Source organism: Penicillium hispanicum (assembly GCF_028827665.1).
Source record: "Penicillium hispanicum strain IBT 35686 chromosome Unknown utg000007l_segment0_segment0, whole genome shotgun sequence".
Taxonomy (NCBI): domain Eukaryota; kingdom Fungi; phylum Ascomycota; class Eurotiomycetes; order Eurotiales; family Aspergillaceae; genus Penicillium; species Penicillium hispanicum.
Window position 1 is genome coordinate 2400968 of NW_026623199.1, and position 21745 is coordinate 2422712.

Here is a 21745-nt window from a genome sequence, read left to right on the forward strand (position 1 = left end):
GGCCTCCAGGGCGCCAGCCATAGGTAGAACTCAGCTGCGTGATTTTTTCCACGTTCCCCGCTACACTAAGTATGTATCAAGGAATTGGCCCCCTGTTCCAGTGTGGGCTCGGACGACATGACTCGCGCAACCCAGCGGGTCCATAGGACTATTACTTTATAGGACTAGGATCCATGAACACCTGGAGATGACAGCGTACCCACTCATCATCTGAAACGTACCTGCAGAAATGCATGACTCGAAAAGCACCGGACTAGCGGGCAACCCTAATTGTTACTCCAGTGAAGAATACTTGATACGTTTTCACTGCACAATTTGAGGTGTAGGCTCAGAGAAAAAGAAGAAAGTCGATATGGACTGAAAGAACCAGGCGGTATATGTACACAGAATCATAATGAGAAACGCAGGTCATGATCACAAAGATATGTACATCCTTGCTCGAAACAGACTGAAAGGAAACAGAGGCATTTGCAGGATAGCTGTCGAAATGGAGAGTGTGGCCAGGGCCTTGCCTCCTCCGCCGAAGACCGAAAAAGAGCATAGCCTGCGCACGCACACGGAGAAATATCGAAAAAAAAAAAAGTAATTCCAGTCGGAGTCATTTGCGCAAGGAAGTAAACGGAAGACATCAGGACCTTCTCATCGCCACGGCGGGGGTTTAGCCGGCGTAGTCGAGGTTGACCAGCAGACGGACAGCTTTGTCCTGGATGTTACCGCCGATGCCGTCGATATGGGCAAGGGCGCTGGTGTAGGCATTGCTGACCTGACCAGCGCCAGTGGTGATGCTGGAGCAGTGGGCCTTATCGTGGGTACAGATCGACATACCCTGGACCTCCAAGCCGGCCAGCTGAGCCTGAATACAGGAAACATCCCAGCTGCTGGTCTCCGGGGCCGGACGCATGGTGAACTCACCCCAGGTAGCGGAGTAGCTACCCCACTGGCTGAGAGGGACCTTGTCGCCCTTGTAGGCAGCCCAGCCACCGGTGGACTGGTCGTCAATCGCGACGTAGGCGACCTCGTTGGGAGTGAGGGTGAAGGTGAGAGCCTTGTGAGGAGTGAAGAAACCATTCAGCTCGCCACTGGGGGACATCTTGTTCCAGAAAATGACGGTCCAGTCGTCAGTCTTACTACCCTCAAACCGGAGGATGTTGCGGTACTGGTTGGCGTCGGCTTCGGAAACCTGGATGATGTTGCTGCCCCACGGCAAACCAGTGTTGCCTTGCCAGCCGATTCCAAGAGAACCCGGCTTATAGTTGGAGCCACCGAAGCCGGACTGGGAGAACTGGCCGTCAGACGGGTAGTTGGTCCAGGCACCACCGGAGCCGGTGCCTGCACTAGGAGCCGGGGTGGCGCTAACTTCGGACTCGACGGCGCTGGGAGTAGAAGTGGGCTCGGGGACAGGCTCGGGGGTGGTAGTAGGGGGGGCCTCGACCACCAGAGTGGTAGAAGAGGAGGTGGAAGAGGCACTCTCGCCGTACCAATCGTTGATCCAGGACTGGAGGACACCGTCAATGGTGGCATAGACCACGTCACCGACAGCACGCTTGTCGACATCGACGTCGAGAGCGGGGGCAGCAGTCGTGGCCGGAGCCTCAACCTCTGCCTCAGCTTCCGGCTTGGGATGAGCATGGCGACGCTCATGGCCGTGGAGGCGAGCGACCGCTGACCCGGCGGTCAACGCGGTCATCAGCAGCATGGAATTCTTGAACTGCATTGTGGGAAGCGGAAAAGGAACGACTTGAAAGAGTGACAGAGCGAGAAGAAGCGCTCGAAATTGCAAAACGGCAAAGGAGTGTGGGTAGAGAAGAGGAAAGGAGAGGAGGGCTTGATATGGGTAATAAAGAAGCGGCGAAAGTCTCCCATTACTCTAATAGTCAGGACCAGGGGGTGCCGGCGTGTGATTGGTCAATTGAAGGTGGTTCCTGAGCGCCATGCAGCCACGGTACGTTCTGATTGGCTGCGGTGGAGGCCAGCCGAGACCCTGAAGGGTCTGGAGTGGAGGGACCCAGTCCCCCGGAAGTCCCTGGTACTTGGGCCCAGTAGGAGTCCCCCATTGTACAGCCAGGTATACACTACACCCCCTAGGCCTCCCCATTTCATCATCCCTGCTGGTCGTATGTTGTCGTTGTGCGTTGTACGTTGTGCGTTGTGCGTTGTACGTTGTGCGTTGTGCGTTGTACGTTGTGCGTTGGGCGTTGTACGTCCACTCTACACTTCCACACTTCTTCGCGTCTTGCCTCCCCGAGTGTCAGACACATGTGGCCATCGGAATGTGAGGGCACTGGTCCCCATCGTTTTTCGATTCTGACTTCAATGCCAACCCTGGTGTCTTCCGAAAGACGCTCACCGTCAGAACAATCCACAATCCAGCCAGGAAATCTCCCCCTTCCCCACACAGACCAATCGATGTCCTCCACCCACCGCGGCCTTACGTGTCTGATAACCCTTGGAATCCGGATCCCTGCAGATTTTCTTCCGCAGTCCTAGGCGCTGACGACCTTGGGGGACCATGATATCAGTTTCTATCCGAACCTTGCAACCCGTCCTCGGAACTCTGGACGTTGTGCTCTGTACACCATACGAGGTACACAACTCGACCGCTCTGCACCCGTCTCAGGACCCACTCAATGGCACACCCACGTCTTCCGCGGCCGTGCAGTGGTCTGGGCCATAACTATCGCCACCTAGCGGCACCGATGAGCGTCGGTGTCTCCATCCCCTAAGACGGCAAATGGGTCTTCAGGGAGGGTCGTGCGATATGCGATGCGCGATGCGGTAAGGCACCACTGGGCAAGTGGATTCGATCAGGACTAACGTCTCTGAGTAGAATTTTCCGGTTCCACAGGAAAGTCACTTTCCAGCCCTGGACTCCCAGATCCATGATGTGCACATACAGTACAGTAGACTCTCGTCTACAGGGACTGGAAATTGCCGCGATGGCGACCCGGTGGATTGGCCACAAGATGGAGACCGGTCTCTCGGGAAATCCTTGCCAGCCTCGTCTAAACTTTATCCCAGTTCGGCCTGTGCCGTGCCAGATTACATCAGCCGGTAAACGAATCCTGCTCCGACTAGTTTGCTGATCCTGCGGAGCTTTTGCAGAAACTGTTTGATCTGCATGGGCTGTGTATTCCTTTTGGCGCCCCCCCTGGCCACCATGCAGTCATGGTTACTTCCACCACGTCGAGCAACAGTTGTGCTCTATTTCATCCACCCGTAAATTTTAATTTGATTGGAGCCCGCTAGGAATGAATGTGGCAGCCAATCCACGGTTCAGACTACGATCTTCAGCCGTTGCTACTGTATTGGCGTGGGACTCTGAAACGCGCTGAACCAGATATCATTAGCGGTCAGCTTCGGGAATTATCGACACTACATACTTCCTACATGATCACTGTATCCTCTCCGCTGTTTATTTGTTTGTTTCTTTTTTCATCGCATTGGCTGCTGCCTTCTAAACGCAGGATTGAGGGAAATCATCCTAGTGGAGACGTTCCTATTTACAGCGGCGGGAGGCCTTCACTGTCTCAGCCAACAGACTAGCCACGACACACTACTATTATAAGCACTCCGGCTGATACTAAGTCCCTGGGGTATGGAACACATGCGATTAGTCCCGGAGAAGACAGCCAGATCCCAAAACAGAACACAAGCCAGACACCACGACTGATCCAGCCATGATGCACTGCTCCCAATGCCCAAGACTGGCAGGTCTCCCTGAGGATCACGCTCATTTCTCCCGCAGGTCCACACCACCCTCGAACGCACCACCGCCAGCCTCCGCATCCAACTTCACACTCGCATCTAGTCCGCACACCCGAAACAGCATCTGCGGTGTCAGCTCCGGATCCAGACCCGGCAGCCCATCCCGCCTCAGCTTCTCCAGCCCCTCCCGCATCGCCGTGAGCGCCGGCCCAATCGTCGCAAAGGGGAAGATGATGACGCGAAAGCCAAGATCTCGCGCCTCCGCCGCCGAGATGGCCGGCGTCGACCCGTGCTCGACCATATTCAGCAGCAAGGGCCACGGCGCAAGGTCGCGCACCACCTGCCGCGCCATCTCACGCGAGGTGATCCCCTCGAGGAATCCAACGTCTGCGCCCGCGTCGCGCGCCGCCCGCAGCCGCGCCAGGCTCGCCTCGTACCCGAGCGACTGCAGCGCGTCGGTGCGCGCGATGACTACGATGTCGCTGCCCAGTCGGTGGCGCGCCTGCACCGCCGCCCGAATCCGCGAGGTGTAGGTTCCGGCGTCCACGAGCTGTTTGCCCGAGAGATGGCCGCAGCGCTTCGTTTGCACCTGGTCTTCGATGTGGAAGCCTGCCACCCCGGACCGGGCGTATTGCTCCGTCGTGCGGGCGACCATGATCGGTCCGCCGTAGCCGGTGTCTGCGTCTGCGATGAGCGGTGTCTCGGGCGAGAGGTTTGCGAGCGTCTCGGCGTTGGCACGCATGTCGTTCAGCGTGCAGATTCCCAGGTCTGCTTGTCCGTGGACGGAGGCGGCGGTGCCTGCGCCTGTCTTTGGGGTTGTTAGATTTCGGTCGGAATCAGTTCGTGGAGTATGCTGATAGCAGCTTCACTTACCATGTATAGTGCGTCGAATCCAGCTGCGAGGGCCAGCCGCGCCGACAACCCATCGTAAACACCAGGCGCGACAACAAAGCCATCGGGATCAGATAGTGTCCGGCGCAAACTGGTTGCTCCTGCATTCAGGGCCATGACGTCTTCGGTACCAAGGACTGCCTGTGTAGGTAGGTCGTTCAGAGCAGGATCCTAGGTTTAATGGTGAGTTCGATGTTCGGTACAATATTGACTGGTGGTGTAAAAGCTGGGTAATAGCTCTCCATCGTTCCATTTTATATCTCCCGTAGTTCCAGTTTCCATCTGTGTGACCTTCGGACCTTTTCTCTTTGCATTCCCCACCCATGGACGCTTCTTGTTTGGCGATGATGCGCTCTCTCCACCTTTTGACCGTGCCGGGACCGATACCGGGAGCGCTTATGTCACACACTCGGTCTCTTCCAAGGTTTTAGCAGTCCACGAGTTGATCTGATTTTAAACCTCAGAAGACGGTTTCTGGGATATGTGCCCGACATCAGAAACAATTCAGTGGCGTGAATCTATTCAGCTGGTCTGCATTGGACCATGTATATGTACCTAGTGCAGGGGCTCGGGGATTTCAACTGCCGCAGGGTAATAAATGAAGATGCCTAATGTCCATGGTATGCTAGCTGAGCGACATTGACCAATTATCAAAATCAAAGATATCCGCGAGGGAATCAACCTCCTCTACAGTGTTCGTTGGCACAATTGCTGTAGAGATCGCCTGAGGTCCGGGCATTCCCTCAAAGCTACTGCCAGTCGTACGAGTGTCTTCTCCCGATTCGCTATCAAGTTGCTTGCGAAGACGTATGAGAACCTTGAGCGGCAAATTCTCTGATTTCGTATCGTCGGACGCGGATTGTCTTGAGGTGCAGTAGTCAATGAACTCATCCACGCAGTAGCGCATCTCCTGCTCGTTTGCCACCTTGGTATGGTGTTGATTCAGCCAGAGCAGAATTAAAAGTGCACACTGCTGTGGCCCGTAGTAGGTCACACAGAACCAAGAATATGGCTCGAACGCAGGTGTACGGCAGAGGTGGAGGTATATCTGGAGATAATCTAGACACAATCGCACAGTACTGTCCCATGAGGCTGGTGCACCGGGGGACTCTGGCGGACTGAGAAGTGTTTTCTGCAGGGTGATCACGACCTCTAGCTTCAGTAATGAGAGCATTATTCGTACCCATGTGGATAATACACCTGGCTCATTTGTTTGATCCTCGAAATAGGTAGAGTTGGTGAGAGGTGAAGCATTTGCTAGACGAGAAGGAATCATTCCTTTCTCTGGAACGCCGTGCACGGGAAGCTTGGCAATTAGGTTGTCGATTGTAAGTCGTAGTTCTTTAATCATGGTGATGATCTCGGCAATGGTCTGTTGTGAGAGTGCGTGTGCACTCTGGATGCGATGGATGAGCCGACCTTGGAGCCTTGCGGTTTCGTATCGTCCAATTGCATATTGCATGATCACTGAAATGTCTGATGAAGAAGACGTATCAGGTAACATGCTTCTATTCGACTCATCTTTGACAGAGTCCTTGAAGCTGGATACCATTTGTACTCGATCAGCCGTTTCGCCGCAGCAAGTTGGTAGGCCACTCGCAAGACTTGTCTGGACATCTAGCCAGATAATATACCACCACACACGCCGCTGATACTTCTGTGGAATTCTCGAACCTGGGAGGTCATCCTGATGCAGGCCCATGCTCTGCGCAAGGCGACATGTTGTGACCACGAAAAGGGAACTCCCCAATGCCTCTTGCGGCATGAAATGGTAGACCAGCATGGATGCTATGAGCGTGTTAAGAGTGGGATGTTCAGTATGTCGACATGCATTCAAGCCGTCTGAGTAAGACGTTCTGAGTTGTCTCACTGTCTCTGTTCGGTTCAGATCTTTGAGTGCAGATGTCCACGTTGCGTCGAGCGCCACCGAAGCACCCGTATACAAGATGGCCCAAAGGAGACAGCTAAAGGTGGGATCCTCGACCAGCTCTGGTGATTGGAAGAGACTGCTCTCCTCGCACCGTCTCCAGAAGTCTTGGTATTTCACTTGAAAAGCTGGAACATCCACCAGAGGGCAAAGCGGATGCACGCCGACGAGGAACGATTGCAGGAATATATCAGACACTGCTTTGATCGGCAGAGAGTGGAAACTCCTTGCTAGGGGCATGGACAAGATATGGGGTGGAGGGAGATCCGGATGGCCGGCTCGCTCATCATAAAAGAAAGAGTCGTTAAGCTTTTCCTGGCCGGATACAGACCCCCAGAATGTCCTACCGATGTATCGTTGCCGAGCGCCCCGGTGTTTACTGAGGTAGTCTTTAGGCGGGCTGAGATGAACATCCTTAAGAGTCGACTCATGTTTCCCGCGCGGTGACTCCTTGGTGCTCGAGAGTCTCCCTGTGCTCTCGGTATCCTCTGTTTCTCGGAGGATTCGACCTGTCTCTGGATCGCGCGAGCCAACGTTATACACGCAATTCTCCCCTATTCGCACGCAGTTGTTGCACTGGGGCTGCTCCTTTCCGCAGCGAACTTTTCGACGTCGGCACACCACACAGCTCAACGCCAGCCGGGGCCGTTTGGTTGGGCGAGACTGTGGTAGCATGCCGAGCGAAGAGAGTGCTGGGATGAATGGCGAACTGCGGGCCCCACGCGAAATTCGGGGAGCGCATTTAGCCTGGCAACCCCCGGTAGAGGAAGCGGAACTCGTGCTGCGACTATACCAGCCCGGTGATGCAAAAGCTCACCCGATGTGATTGGGGCCTCAAGATCATCATAGTTTATTTTGTGCAGGACGCTTCCCAGGTCAGAAAGCACCCAAGCTTCCAAGGTTCCGGATCTTAGAAACGCCCCCGGCTCTGCAGATCGCCTTAGTCATCCGCTTCTGGAATTCCGTCCGGACCAAAGTCCAACCACCGAGCGCTTCCATCTTGAATTCGCATTTCGACCTGCAATGCGCCCGACGCTGTTCGCCTTGTGATTTCCCCCATCCTCATTCGGCCCACCTCCCCCCTTCCCCTCGATGGCTCGCTCTTCCGTCGTCCAAGAGTATGCTGCCCCCTCGACAACCCTAAGCCTCGACCAGAAGGTCACCCACGAGCGTCAGATCTACCGAGTGCCTCGCCCGCAGGGATACCGCGTGTCATGGCACGCGAACCCAGCTGTGGAGCCGCACCACTTCGGCCAGTCGCACCCGATGAAGCCGTGGCGACTCACACTGACCAAGCAGCTGGTCATGGCGTACGGGATGCACCATGCAATGGATCTGTACCTGGCGCGGGCCGCAACATATGAAGAGATGGCCGAGTTCCACGAGTCCGACTACCTTGATTTCTTGCGGCAGGTGATGCCCGGCGACATAGACCGCGCGGAGCAGAGCGAGAATGTGATCCGCTTCAATTTTGGCGACGATTGCCCCATCTTTGACGGCCTGTACAACTACTGCTCGCTGTACGCAGGCGGTACTGTTGATGCCGCACGCAAGCTGTGCAACGACCAAGCGGAGATTGCGATCAACTGGTCCGGTGGTTTGCATCACGCAAAGAAGGCCGAGGCCAGCGGCTTCTGCTACGTCAACGATATCGTCCTCGGAGTTCTGCAACTCCTGCGCCATCATCCGCGGGTCATGTACATCGATATCGATGTGCACCACGGTGACGGTGTTGAGCAAGCGTTCTGGTCGACTGACCGTGTTTTGACGGTCTCCTTCCACAAATACGACAAAGACAACTTCTTCCCCGGCACAGGCGCCCTCGAGGACACCGGCCCCTCACATCCGCTCAATCCGGGTGCCCACCACTCCATCAACGTTCCTCTCAATGACGGCATTGACGACGATTCCTATATTCAGCTGTTTCAAGACGTGATCAGTGCCTGCGTTGAGAACTACCGGCCCGGCGCAATTGTGCTCCAGTGTGGCGCAGACAGCCTCGGTTGTGACCGACTCGGCTGCTTCAATCTGAACGTGCGCGCCCATGGCGCCTGCGTCGCTTTCACCAAGACTTTCGGTCTGCCTTTGCTCGTCGTGGGCGGTGGCGGCTACACACCTCGCAACGTCTCGCGCGCATGGGCCCACGAAACCTCCATCCTCCTCGAGGCCGATCAAATTATCGACTCCACCATTCCAGACTCGGTGGCTTTCCGCAACCACTTTGGTCCGGATTACTCGCTCTTCCCGCCTCTCTCCGAGATCCGCCGCCTCGAGAACAAGAACCCGCGTCCGTACCTCGACGGTCTCGTCGAGGCTGTTCACGAGCAATTGCGCTACATCAAGGGCGCACCGAGTGTTCAGATGAGCTTCATCCCACCCGACATTTTGGGATTGCGCGAGGACACCGAGAAAGAAATCGAGGAACAGACAGCCATGATGGAAGAAGAACGGGAGGAGCGCGAGGGCAATGGATCCCTCGTTGCAGCGAGCACAGTCACCGACGTTCCCGGCTCAGCGGGCGCCATCCCACGCGGGAATCGCCGCCGAGAACTGGAGCGAGGAGCCGGGTCCAAGGGCGAGCTGTACTCATGATGGAAACTCTGCTCGTCTGCGGTTGAGCCGGTGTTCTGGCAATTATTGATTAGGTTCGTGGGTATACGGCGTTGACATGGAGCATGGTATATTGACGTCATTTTGAGACATTTCAAGGGGAGTTGGTTGGGTTGTTTCTTGTCTCTTGTCCGTTATCGTGATATCCCCATGGAAAGAGAGATCTGTACAGTACAGCAAAGAGGACCAACGAAGAATCCAGAAATCCAGAAATTCAGTCACGCAGTGAAAGTACATTGGAGAAACCCGCCCTTCACCACCAACGAGCTTTATAGAGCCTTGTCATCCACGTTATCAAACGGTCTATCACCACAGGGCTGGGAACGATCAGATCACAGAGTCCACGTAAGAACGGCTAAATTAACCACTCTCAGAAATTGCTGTAGATGGTTATTATTATGAGCGTATCTTCAATCAGAAGTGCAGTCTAGGTTGATTCCGAAGGTACCTATCACTGCCTGGGACACCCTTGAGGTAGTTAACTAGTTAAGGGGTGCGGTCTATTTGATCGATGATGGCAGAGGTCGGCCCCAGACCCACCGGTATATAATCTCCGCCAAGGACGAATGGAGAAGATAAAGGTGATTTTTTTTTTCAAGCCTTTTCCATTTTATTTCTTCTCCTCTGCGTCCACAAACTGCTCCACGGCTGACGTTTGTGTATCTTTCCGCTCCACGAGACTCCCTTGGTCTCCATCGGTAGTGGTTTCTGCTTCTGAGCCTGCAGCTCTGGTATTAGCTGTGTTGTTCTGATTGGGGGTCGCTGACTCTGCGGTGTTGCAGTGCTGGACTGAATGGCGGAATTTGGAACTGGGATGACTGCTTCTGACCTTGGACGATGGGGGCGATAGACAGGATTTGCTTGGTGGCTACCTCCGGATTGTGCGGATCGCTGATGTTCAAAACGTCAGTCAAGGGGTGTCTATAAGAGCCTCATGGCATCCTGTGAGTCTTACATATGAGCATTGATAATCCAGTCGAGATCTTCTTCTCCCTCGTCGGGGCCATTGGGTCCACCTTGAACAGGACGGAACAATCGAGGCCTCCATTCGACGCCTTCGTCGGCGCGCTTGGCGGCTTCGTCTCGTTGACGATCTTCAATTTTAGTCTTCTCATCTGTCGCAGCTTCGTGGTTTCGAGTGATAATGGCCTTAACTGTATCCTGCCACAGCCGCTGGGACTCGCGCTCTCCTTGCTCCTCAATGGGGCGTGCTTGGGGCTTCGAGTGTTTCGCGTGTGTAGCATCGAAGAGCGTCTCCTTGTGGTGGGACTGGGTCACTGTTAGTATCTTTTACCTTGTTGCATGCGACAGAGCTCGGCGTGAACATACATGAACATCCTTGAGCTGCATCTCACCGTTCCACATGCCGGACAGTTCATATAATACATCACCTGTCTTTTCATTCTTAATCGTGCCCCCAATCGCGTTATAAGTACCAGAGAAGTAACCCTTGGTCTTGAACTCAATGTCCGCCACAAGGTTATTCTCGGGACATCGCACGTAGCTGTGATCACCAAGCTCATATTTCATCTTGCCGAACAGGATGCCGCGCGCGTACATGTTGGGTTGTGTCAAAATACTGACTATCCGTTAGTAAAATGGTGCACGGGACCACGTGTCAGCGACGTACTATCTTTCGCCCTTTTGCTTATCCTGGCCGCGGTTAAGCAGTCGCAGGATCGCAGTGCCCTCCATGAGACTGGCGGCGGAATTTCCCAGGAACTTGCTGCGGGGTTTGAGCGTGCCATCAATTCGGATATTATGCTCAGGTGCCATGAAAAAGTAGCTCGACTTGGGCGGGTGGTGGGAGGTCTGCTCAGAGATATAGTATCCGCGCGTACCATCAGGATAGTCCCAGTAACAGGTGAAGGTTTCTCCGAGAATAGGGTTCAGCGGCTTCTTCACGCCTCTGTATGTGTTGGACATTAGCACGCCGGGTGATCCGGTAAATCAGCGCCAAGGGAGGCCGGGCAACGTACGGGGGCTTGATGTGCCATCCACTCAAGTAGAATTTGACCACAGAGACGAATCGCTCGACCGGATCGTCAATGGTGGGCATCGGGAGCAGTGTTTCGGGGTGTGCCATGAAGCTATGTAGCGGGGCCTGTCAGCTCGCAATTCTTCAGGCGACACTTTTTCCGTTAAAGGTCCGTGAGGTAGAGGGCACGCACTTGGTGATACGCTCCAGCATGGATCGAGGCTCCAGAATGAACGTCGGCAAGACAACTCGACTCAAGTCGGCGCCCGGTCGCAATTGTGAAATGATGTGCGAGAGGACTAGACCTTGTCAGCGGGGTTCGTCATTGTCATCGCGATGTTCCGACTGGGACAGTTACCATTTCCCTGATCAGCTTCGACGACCTCTTCATCTCCACTTTGCGGGGAATCCTCCATAGATGATCTGCCTGGATGCGCGATGTCAGACATGGTTGGGCAATGGGATGAAGGATGAAACGAACTCGCCAAGGACGAACGGCGGAGGTGCGGCACCGGCATGGCTGCGTGCGGAATGGAGTTCGACCAGAAACAGTAGGGTGTTGTGGGGGGGTGAACTTTAGAGCAGCGCTGGGTGGGCGACCGGCATTTATGGGTGAATAAAAAGCAGAAATCGGGGCGATTTCGAGCAGTCGAGGTCTGGAGAGGTATGGAGCTGAGTGGGCGAGTCGAAAAAGAAAATTAAGAAGTGGGAAGTGGTTTGGGATTATACGGCGAGAAAGGCTTAGCCTGGTGACGTCGAGCCTCACCAGAGCGAACTCGGCCTGGTCTAGATATATACCTACTGTAGACACCTAGGTAAGACTCTGCACGTCTCTAACGGGGCGGTGTTGGTGTTTGTAGTCTCTATATTCTAAGATGTAGTCCCACCGTGCCTGCTTATCCCTTCCTCCTTCTCCCTCTCTCTCCCTTCCCCAACGCTCTACACGATCGTCATGAGGGGCACGGCTTGGCGAGTGGGGGAAAATCGAATTGGCACCGACTTCAAATGCAGGCCGGGGCATCTCACTGCAGCTGCAGAGTCCTGCAGCGAGATCCACTGAGCCCAACCTCGATCGCAAGTTCGTGGTGCTTCACACTCGGGCGATGAGCGGCACGTCGCCGTGGGTGATCTCCCTCACGAATGCCAGATCCGGTTGATGGAGCATGACGTGGAAGTGTTCGACCGCATGGACCGACTTGAGCGACTTCCAATTCTTGAACCAGACCACTTGTTCGGATGCCACTCGCGAGCAGAAAGTCTGCTGCACATACTGCTCGATCGCCTCGCGCGCGTCGGCTGTCAGCTCGCCCGTGGCCGGGTCATCCGCGAGCTCGAACTTGGTCCACACCACCAGGTGGATGATGTCGGTGTCGATGCCGTACGGCCAGTCATTGTACAGAATGCAGATGTCCTCTACAATTCATCGGTCATCAGCCGCGCTGTTTGCCCATTTGTTCGCTCCGGGAAGCCATACCGTCGAACTCAAACGGACGTCCCTTGGGTTTCAGATCCTCCGCGTTACCATCACCCCAGCCTAGACGCTCCTTCACCACGAACCGCATCACCGATCCATAATCTGCTTTGATCTGGGCTGTGTACGCCAGGTATTTCCGTAGGTCCGTCGGCACGCGCTGGAATCGATCGATCCGGTTCGTCCCTGCAGGAAAGCAATCCTCGTCAGCTCCAAGCACCTCGCCAGGTGCCGCCAATGCACGGCGGACGGAACAAGCTCCACTCAACTGATTATCTCCTGTACCAGCTCCCAGTCTTGCCGCCGGTAATCCTCGTCTGGCGTCGACAGGCACTGTATGTTTTTCGGCGGTTGGTCGCGTAGGAAGTCCGGGCATTCCGCGGTCCATTGCGACCGGGGCACATTCACCAACCAGTAAGGAAGAGTGTCGGAGTTGAGGCCATGTTCTCGAAGGAAACGAGCAGGCGCATCTGTATCGGCGTCGGTCAATTTCTCATCGAGCTGTGTGATCGTCGCAGCGGGCGTCGACGGGCCCGTGGGATGAGGCGTCATGGGGAATCGAGATTCGGTCTGTTCATCTAGTTTCGGCGAGTGCTGGTCGTAGAGACGGAGTCTCTTGAAGCGATGTCACCCGTAGAGATCAAGAGGGCTTGAAGTTCGCAGATGTTCCTGAAGCAAAAGAATTCCTAATCCTCCCCCAGACCGTTCATTCGTGTCGATCATCGGGGCCATTCATCCCGCCGAGTCCACTTAGTGGCAACACTGATTGGATTGGAATGGGTTGATAGGAATGGCTACGAACATCTATGTGCCGCACATTGCTGAGTGGAGACAGAGCGGCGCGAAGATATCATTACGTCGTTCATCTTCTGTTCATGTCGCTCAAGCTACTTGTCCTCCTTCTAGTCTTTTCATCACCGCATCGTCAGCCTGAATCACCGAAACTCCCGCGGTGCGCAGCTCCTCCTTGATCTGGGCCCAACCAGCAGGCACGACACACTTGGTCCCCTCCTCGATGAGCCAGCTGCGAAAGCCGGCCTTCACGGCGTCGACCGCGGTGCATTTCACACAGTAGTCCCCCGCCAGGCCCACCACGAAGACATCGGTCACACCTTTGGCCTGGAGCTCGGAGGTGATGTCAACACTGACGGACTGCTTGGTGACAGTGGGGTCGAGGTTGCCAAAGGCGTCTGCAAAAGCAGAATACATCTCGACCTGAGAGTGTTTGCCTTTCTGAACCAATATATCAAAGCGATCGGCGTCGATCTCGGGGATGATCGCGGCTCCGGGGGTATCAGCCACGCAGTGGATCGGCCAAAGTTGTTGCAGCTTTGTCTCGTCCTCCTTGCCAGGCGCTGGATTTCGCATCTCGATGAATGACTCGAAGGGTCGGTTGTTCGGTGAGGGGTGGTTGCTCGCGAAGGAGATGTGGTTTGGCGGATGGTAATCTTGAGTTGCGATCCGCGTTACGAACCCGGGCTGGGCGAGGAGGGAGTTGATCAAGGGAGCAATGGACCGACCATCCTGTACGGCGAGGGATCCCTTCTTTTCCCCGGCATCGTAACAGAGCGTCCATCAGCACGAGCTCTGGGTAGAATCACCTGTTCAGACTCACGGGCGGACAGAAGTCTTCCTGCATGTCAACCACAATCAAAGCGGGCACAAAGGGCCCTGCTTCTCCATCTGCAGAGACCATGGTGGGGGAGGGGATTGCACAGTGGTTTCAGAAGAGAGAGGAGCTACCTAGGTAGGTAGGTACATACCTACCTAAGGTACCTAGTGAAGCTTGTGTTAGGTAACGGGGTCCAAATCGACTATTCCTATTCGGGTGCACCCCACGCCGAGTTCTGGAAACGCCCTCGTCGACTTTCTTCATCTCCTCCCGTTGCCAGCATTGCTGTTCTCATTCTTGATTACTTGATTAATCACCCAAGTTTTTTATTGACTTTTCATGAAGTCAATATTCCTTGACCTTGAATCCTACTCAATTTGCAGAGTAGTGAGAATCAATACTCAGGACTTTATACTTGCTCTACTGGGCAGCCACTATCTAAGTGAGTGGCCTGTGCAACACCAACGAAGCTGCCTCTAAAGGGGCCAATTGAGGTTTCGGGTTGCGATTGACGTGAACACCAAGTCCACTTCATATCAACAGCGCCTTGCGCTTAGCTTGCACAGGATGGAAAGCGAAAGCGAAAACGTACGCAAAGGAGCTTGGCCAGCTTGGCCAGCTTGTGAGGCCTGCCGGAAGCGCAAGCGCAAGGTACCAATATGTTTCTGCCTCTGGCAGCGGCAGAGTCCTTCTCACTCTGACCAATTCTCCTATCACTAATGCCTTATCGCGGCCAGTGCGACAGAATTCAACCGACGTGTTCGTGGTGCCATGCAAGGAACCTGGCATGTCAATATATTCTTGAAAGACCTACGAAGTACGATAATGGTGGGCTAGCTTGAGAATCGAGCGTGCCAACTGACAAGAAACGGCATAGGAGAAAACACGACCCTAACTATATTGAAGAAATTGAAGCCCAGCTTCATCTACTAAAAGGGGAGGCCCGTCGGCTAGAGAACATGCATCCATCATCGGCAATTCCAGAGGAAATCGCAGAGATTTTGGCTGGTGATGATACGATATCAAACACATCGGCTAGAGCAGACCTGCCTATCGCGCCAGATATGACAGTCTCAACGGCCATCGACGATATGAGCTCACTTATGTGGCGGCTCAAGGTTACCGAGAGTGGCGAGACCACCTTCATCGGGCCTTCGGGCAATTTCTGCTTTCTCACAGATGGTGCGGACAACACATCCCTTTCTGCCAATCCAGAAACCAGACATATTCGGCACAACGACGGAAATATTCCGATCGCTTACGGCGCCTCGCCACTGGTTAAACAGTCGTTGGCCCTTTTTGCGGAATTCATCAACCCTGTGCACCAATTTATGGACGAAGATACACTAGCCGGGATGGAGGATAACCTTGATCACCACGCTGCCTTTCTCCGATCGGCTATCGTGGCAGCTGGCTCGCTGTACGCAGATAGCATTGAGGATCAATGCTTTGGAGCCGAAGAGGCCGCCAAGGTTGAGGCGGATGCTTTAGAAACTTGCCGAAAGGTTCCTATGCTCAGCACTATCCAGGCACTCACGATCATGTGCTGGCGAGAACTTGCACTAGATAATGACAATATGGCATGGATGTACAACGGTAGGATACGACAAGCGGCGTTTCTGGCTAACTAATTTACTGACTTGACATCTCTATTAGGTATGGGCTTGTAGTCTGGCCCTCCACCTTTGACTCACGGTCAGCCTACTTGAAACCCTGCAGACAACTGACCGCGAAGCCGCCAATTCGCGAATATTGCGGTCCCACATTTTGCGTGTTAAATCCCTCTGGAGCGTGGTTCTCCTTGACAGGTACGCTCTAGATGGGCTTTGGCATTGTTATGGGTGGATTGAGGCTAATAAATGAAAGCAGAATTGCAACATCGCTTCTGGGGCGTAACTGTCAGATTCCCTGGCGCCGCGTATCGGTCCCGCACTATCTGGATGTTGCGGACCGAAGTGCTTCACTACAAGAAGTAGTCTTTGACTACCATTGTCGACTTTGGTTTATACATGACCAATTCATGGACAAAATGTAGGAGTTATTAGACATAAACCCTCCCTTCACTGAAGCTTGCAGGTCAAGTCAAATTCTTACTCAGGATTAGCTACTCATATCACTTCATGGACCTTGACCCGCGCGAACGACATAAGATGCTAATCGATGCGCGTGAGCGGCTCTTGTCCTTTCGCAGGAATCTGGACCCGAGGCTGCGACTAACGAGAGACGTGAGCGAGTCTACTATCATCTTCTGCCATATGTCGTACCATATGTCCCAGCTCCTGATCCACCGTCCCTACCTCAGCGAACCTCAACAAAGCCATGTGCATCGCCTTGCAGTACGATCCATGACGGTGGAAGCGGCACAATTTGTCAGACTGGTTCGGGCATTTGAGAGTGTGGGGTCTTTCGACAAAGCGCCTCCGTTTATCGTGCACAGCGTGCAAACGGCAGCGATCACGCTTCTTCTGAATGCTACGTCGACGGATCCCTCTATGAAGAATCAGTCCATCAGTCACTTTCGTACCTGCTTCAATGCTCTGGAGGCGATGGGCTCGCGGTGGCAACGAGCCCGTAACGCGATAAACGTGCTTCGGGGGTTGGCCGCCCGGTGGAATATTGTCAGGGCGCTCCCAATGCGTTACAGCTTTCCTCTCTCGCTGGAACATCAATTGGAGTCGAGTGCGGTGCCTGTGCCAGCCGACTCCAGTGAAGTAGGGTCGCGAGGGGGTGCAGATCTTGCACTGTGGAACATAGCAGCGACGGACACCCTATCTGCGTGGGAGGATGTCGACCCGATTGACTTCTTTCACTTTGACATTTTCAATGAGGACCTCACCACGACGAACTTTGAGTGGTATACGGGATAAACGACCAATTTGTCACTGCGGAAGGGAACTTACTGTTTTCAGGCTGAGCGTTGATCGGGACTATATTCAAGTGGCCAGTTATTTGAAATTTTTGCAACGGTCGAACTTTTCCATCAAGGAGATTGCATATCACTCTGAGGCCATCCTGGATTCCTCTCCACGGAGTCGGAGAACTGTGGATGCGCATCTACGTTCACCAAAGACGTGAAGCGATATCGCCAGAACGACTACGCAAGCCAAAAACGGATTTTGGGGGGAATTGCTGTCGAGGGCAGTGGGGAAAAGGAGCAAACTTGCCAGACATTGATATCTGTGTTTGGATATGTATGTATGCATCTATTCCAGCTGATTTTACATTCTGGTTTAACATATTCCAGGCGTGGGCATGTTACATCGTCTACAAATCTGATTCGAACAGCCCTGCGTGGATGGAAATTCCCCAATCTATACCCTCGCCGTTGACCCGCCAAAAGGGCCAGGACAGTCTCATCCAAGCCAAATCTTAGCGAAAATTTGGTTCCTTTGTGGCGTAATTGAACACTCTCGGGAGTCCCATGGGAGGCTGTCATTTTCGGAGAACGCATTCCGCTCGCAGGGCTTCTTGCAACAGAGTTTTTATCTTTTCTGGGTGAAGACGGTCAGAAACCCGAGATAAAAAGATAACGATCTTCACGAGGGTAAATTTGGAGAATCCGCAGGGAGCATTGAACAATGACCAGCGATCGAGATTGGTTGCAGGTTGAGTATAGGAGATAAGCCCCGATCTCCTTATCAACGGCGGAGGGAGGACCGCCGCCGCTAAATTCACCTCATCTAGTCCGCTCGTTGGTCACTGTCCGGCTCTATAGGGACTTATCTCGAATGATCCTATGGAATTTGTCAAATGCAAATTCTGTCGTCTGGTTATCGTCTGGTTACCTGCGAAAATGTGAGACCCAGAAAACTCTCTTCTGAGGTGTGAGTGACCGGGAGTGAGAAATGGTAATCGGTGATGAAGGAAATATAAAAGGCCACTTTCGTCCTTGTTCCAAAAGAAAGAAGCATTTGCGACAGGCATCCCAAGAGGCAGCAGAGGACCATCTGTTTTGGCATCGACCGGTCTTGCGCGATCTTTTCCGAATATCTTCTTTAGTCCGAGATCGAATCACCCGATAGTCCCACGATGAAGACCTTCGTGCAGTTTGCCACCGCGGCCAGCCTGTGGACCGCGTGTTGGGCCTCTCCAAGTAACGGCCGGAGTGGTCATCCTATGGCCGCTCGGGCAAACGACCTGACCAGATGTACCTCCCACCAATCGGTCTACGACATAGTCAAGAAATGGGATCTTGAGAATTTGACCATTGCTGCGGTCCGCGATAAGCCGGTCAATTGGCCGCTCCCCATGATGAATAAGAACTGGGATGGCGTCACTCTTGACCTGAACGGCACCGTGGATTTGGGCGTCCGTCTGATCAAGGAGGCTGCTCAGAATCAGGCGCGCGTGATCGGCTTTCCGGAGGTTTGGTTTCCTGGTTACCCCAAGGTGAGTTGATCCCGCAATTCCTTTTCATCATTGTGCTCTTGCATCATGCAGGAAGCTTCCAGGACGTGACCGTTAAGACGACATCCTCGATATAGGGCGTCATCAATACTGAGACTCCCAACCCCTGGTTTGAATACCATGTGAAGGATTACATTGACAACTCCTTGGTCGTGGGAAGCGAAAATTGGAATAAGCTTGTGCAAGCCGCCACCGACAACGAGATCTACGTTGTAAGTAGACGCTGCTACCACAGCTCCTGCCTACGAATCTCCGGTTTTCTTACATCCCTATAGGGACTGTCCTTCTCCGAGAAAGATGCTGTCCATCTATATATGGCGCAGGCTCTCGTGGCCCCGGATGGCGAGATCCTCATCCACAGACACAAGCTGCGACCCTCGGCGCAGGAGAGAGACCTGTGGACCGACGGCACCGTGGACCAGATCTACGCAGTCAGCACGCCCATCGGTCGCATCGGGATGCTCTCTTGCGGTGAGCACACAGCTCCCGAAGTCACTTTCCTCATGCAGGCCCAGACGGAGGATATCCACATTGGGTCCTGGCCGTAAGAATGACCCTCGAACAAATACCGATCTTGATGATTAACGTTGGACTGTAGTCTGGTTCCCGATTTCGGCAACGCCTCTCTGACATACGAGTCTGCTGAAGAGATCACCGCGCTCGGTCGCGTCTACGCCACTCTGGGCAATGCCGCCGTACTCCAGGCAGGCATTGGTACAGCCACCATCTTTCCAGCTGGCTCCTCGTCTATCTGGTCTCAGACTGTCGCCAGCGTCTCTTTCGACCAACACCCGCTCGTGTATCGTTCGTTCAACGCGAGCGAGTTCTCTAACACGACCTACCAAACCAATGGCGAAGCCTCCTGGGGAACCCTGCAGGCCATGAATCAAGGTTTCCCGAGCTACATTCCGCAAGAAACGGGCGAGTTTGTAGCCTGGCACCAGAACTTACTCTCCACTCTGTACAGCGAATCCGTCGTCTGAAATTGGCGAGAGAAATGATAAGGCACCTCCATTGTGAAAATAAGGGCAAGGAAATATCATCTTGCCTATCAGACTCGGGCAGGGTGAGAGGCTGCCTCACCACCAAGACATCCGCCATTAGGGTTTAACACTAACAGGCCAATTTGTTTTGGCCGACATATGCCGTTATATGCTCCGCCATAGATTGTTTCAAAAATGGGACGAGGCCAACAATACTCCAATATAGACCTAGGCCACTATAATCGCCATTGTTCCTCTCGAGTAACTAGCTATTTGATACGATTGAAGGGGCACTGCCGCCATTGAAAATAAGATCACTAGCACCGAGCATATTATTCACAAAGGGGGCTGCTCTACTTCCTGAACAATCCTACAATAGATTCCGAGATTCCTGATGTGATCCGTACGATTGTTTGAATTCTTCGGAACAGAAAACTCAAGGCAGTCCCTACTGGGTACCTACGTAGCGGATTTCCTCTGCCATTTCTTGGCCTTCCCCTTCCGTTTTAGTGCTCAGACCTTGCCGCTTTTTGCTCACTGAGCGCTCTGTGAGTAGAACTGAGCACGCCTCTGAGCGGCCTAACCTGATCAGTGAGTATTATATAATTATACTAAAGTACTCACTGAGTATTATCTAATCCTCACCTGAGCAGCCTAATCTACTTACTGACCTTTATCTGAGCTCCCTGATTTGCTTACTGAGCAGCACCTAAGCGTAGGGGTAAGAAGCCCGCAGAAGCGACCTTAATAAAATATAACATACTAGCCTTATTTATATGCTATCCTCCCTCCTAAGATTTATATTTACTGTCCTATTAAAAAAGGACTAATATTAATAATATAACTATCTATCCTAGTAAATATATAGTAATTAGTTACGCTATAATAGGGCTTATTATTTGATTAGCTAATCAGTATTATATTTTAGGCTATATACTCCTAAGAATACTTTATCTCCTAGCCCTATAATCTTTAAAATCAGGATTTTAAGGACTATTAGTCCTAGACTAGGCTAAGTCTACTTAGAGATTTATAATCTACTTTGGGACAGAAAGTATCTAAGAAAGATTGTTTAAATTGTATCGATAAAGAACTATTTTTTTCGCTAATAAGTATATATATCAGGAGGCTTCTATAAATAATTATTATCTCTTTTATACTAAATAGGTTATAAAAAGGATATATACTATTGTTACGGACCTAGCGTCGGCAACACGCTAAGGCATGAAAACGGAGAAGTGATAACCAATCAACTTAGAAGTCACGTGAGGAAACCTTCGGGTTACGATAGAGAGAAAGATCGGATCACATGACCAAGACTCATTGGTGATGAGCTTGGAAGATACCAGCAATGAGATCCGGTCTTATTGGCGATACAATGGACTGGATATAAGAGGACGTTTATTTACTAGCATATATTTAGTTCTTCACATTTAATTAAACTATTGCATTTAGAACACCTAGATTGGAATACAACTTATCTTTATTCTATTTTATATTGCTTAATACCCTAACTAATTCTAATAACCTTAGGAGCTTACTTAGAGATAGCAATCTCTAAATAACTAACTTAGTTAGCGCCCTTAATTAATATACCTTTTAGGATAAATACCTTATAGACTCTAAGCCTATATAAGGCTAGATAAGCAGTGGTAATAAAAGATAGGTAAATTTAGAGAGACTATAGCTATTAAAAAAAGTATCACTTTTAAGGCAGCAAAACTAATATAGTAGTAGATAATTAGCTAGTATATAATATATTAAATATTTAGTTTAGGATTTAAATAAAATTAATAAGATAATTAATACCTTATTACTAACTATAATCTAATAATAGTAAAAAATAATAGTATTAGTAATATAGAGAGAGGATAAGCAGAATATATATTATTATTATCTCTTATTAATATAGAATTAATAAAGATAGTCTTTTAGCTATAGGATTAGTTAATATATAGATAACTATTAGTAGTAAAACTATCTAAATTAGACTTTTTTTATAAAAATTAAACTAAGTTATAATTATTCTTTATATAAATAGATATATAATTATATATTATTAATTATATAAAAAAAGTGAATAAAGTAATATATATATCTATATATCTCTAAAAATAAGCTTTTAAATAATTTAAGCTTTATATTTAAGAATTTAATAAAA

The 21745-nt window shown here is 51.9% G+C and overlaps 10 protein-coding genes across 10 annotated transcripts; 4 read left to right on the forward strand and 6 right to left on the reverse strand.

The window, feature by feature from the left end:
- Positions 1-658: 658 nt before the first annotated feature.
- Positions 659-1714, reverse strand: aspf4 (allergen Asp F4; the record flags this gene model as incomplete). The annotated part of the gene is made up of 1 exon (XM_056947854.1): positions 659-1714. One exon carries the CDS (start codon positions 1712-1714, stop codon positions 659-661), a length of 1056 nt encoding a protein of 351 aa, XP_056797364.1.
- Positions 1715-3730: 2016 nt separating this feature from the next.
- N7459_008687 (isocitrate lyase/PEP mutase family protein) lies at positions 3731-4713 on the reverse strand (the record flags this gene model as incomplete). Its single annotated transcript, XM_056947855.1, has 2 exons — positions 3731-4513; positions 4579-4713. The coding sequence occupies 2 exons, from the start codon at positions 4711-4713 to the stop codon at positions 3731-3733; spliced, it is 918 nt and encodes a 305-aa protein (XP_056797365.1).
- Positions 4714-5221: 508 nt separating this feature from the next.
- On the reverse strand, positions 5222-7198 carry N7459_008688 (uncharacterized protein; the record flags this gene model as incomplete). Its single annotated transcript, XM_056947856.1, has 1 exon — positions 5222-7198. One exon carries the CDS (start codon positions 7196-7198, stop codon positions 5222-5224), a length of 1977 nt encoding a protein of 658 aa, XP_056797366.1.
- Positions 7199-7615: 417 nt separating this feature from the next.
- hosA (histone deacetylase HOS2) lies at positions 7616-9115 on the forward strand (the record flags this gene model as incomplete). The annotated part of the gene is made up of 1 exon (XM_056947857.1): positions 7616-9115. One exon carries the CDS (start codon positions 7616-7618, stop codon positions 9113-9115), a length of 1500 nt encoding a protein of 499 aa, XP_056797367.1.
- A 628-nt stretch (positions 9116-9743) lies between these two features.
- Positions 9744-11560, reverse strand: N7459_008690 (OSBP family protein; the record flags this gene model as incomplete). Its single annotated transcript, XM_056947858.1, has 8 exons — positions 9744-9901; positions 9963-10024; positions 10089-10402; positions 10463-10712; positions 10764-11042; positions 11113-11223; positions 11305-11410; positions 11470-11560. The coding sequence occupies 8 exons, from the start codon at positions 11558-11560 to the stop codon at positions 9744-9746; spliced, it is 1371 nt and encodes a 456-aa protein (XP_056797368.1).
- Positions 11561-12201: 641 nt separating this feature from the next.
- N7459_008691 (GIG1 family protein) lies at positions 12202-13134 on the reverse strand (the record flags this gene model as incomplete). Its single annotated transcript, XM_056947859.1, has 3 exons — positions 12202-12524; positions 12586-12768; positions 12852-13134. 3 exons carry the CDS (start codon positions 13132-13134, stop codon positions 12202-12204), a joined length of 789 nt encoding a protein of 262 aa, XP_056797369.1.
- A 330-nt stretch (positions 13135-13464) lies between these two features.
- On the reverse strand, positions 13465-14278 carry N7459_008692 (nicotinamidase; the record flags this gene model as incomplete). Its single annotated transcript, XM_056947860.1, has 2 exons — positions 13465-14127; positions 14198-14278. The coding sequence occupies 2 exons, from the start codon at positions 14276-14278 to the stop codon at positions 13465-13467; spliced, it is 744 nt and encodes a 247-aa protein (XP_056797370.1).
- Positions 14279-15153: 875 nt separating this feature from the next.
- On the forward strand, positions 15154-15864 carry N7459_008693 (fungal specific transcription factor domain-containing protein; the record flags this gene model as incomplete). Its single annotated transcript, XM_056947861.1, has 2 exons — positions 15154-15790; positions 15851-15864. The coding sequence occupies 2 exons, from the start codon at positions 15154-15156 to the stop codon at positions 15862-15864; spliced, it is 651 nt and encodes a 216-aa protein (XP_056797371.1).
- Positions 15865-16314: 450 nt separating this feature from the next.
- Positions 16315-17061, forward strand: N7459_008694 (fungal specific transcription factor domain-containing protein; the record flags this gene model as incomplete). Its single annotated transcript, XM_056947862.1, has 1 exon — positions 16315-17061. One exon carries the CDS (start codon positions 16315-16317, stop codon positions 17059-17061), a length of 747 nt encoding a protein of 248 aa, XP_056797372.1.
- A 1162-nt stretch (positions 17062-18223) lies between these two features.
- N7459_008695 (uncharacterized protein) lies at positions 18224-19584 on the forward strand (the record flags this gene model as incomplete). The annotated part of the gene is made up of 4 exons (XM_056947863.1): positions 18224-18583; positions 18679-18813; positions 18877-19145; positions 19200-19584. 4 exons carry the CDS (start codon positions 18224-18226, stop codon positions 19582-19584), a joined length of 1149 nt encoding a protein of 382 aa, XP_056797373.1.
- Between the last annotated feature and the right edge of the window lie 2161 nt (positions 19585-21745).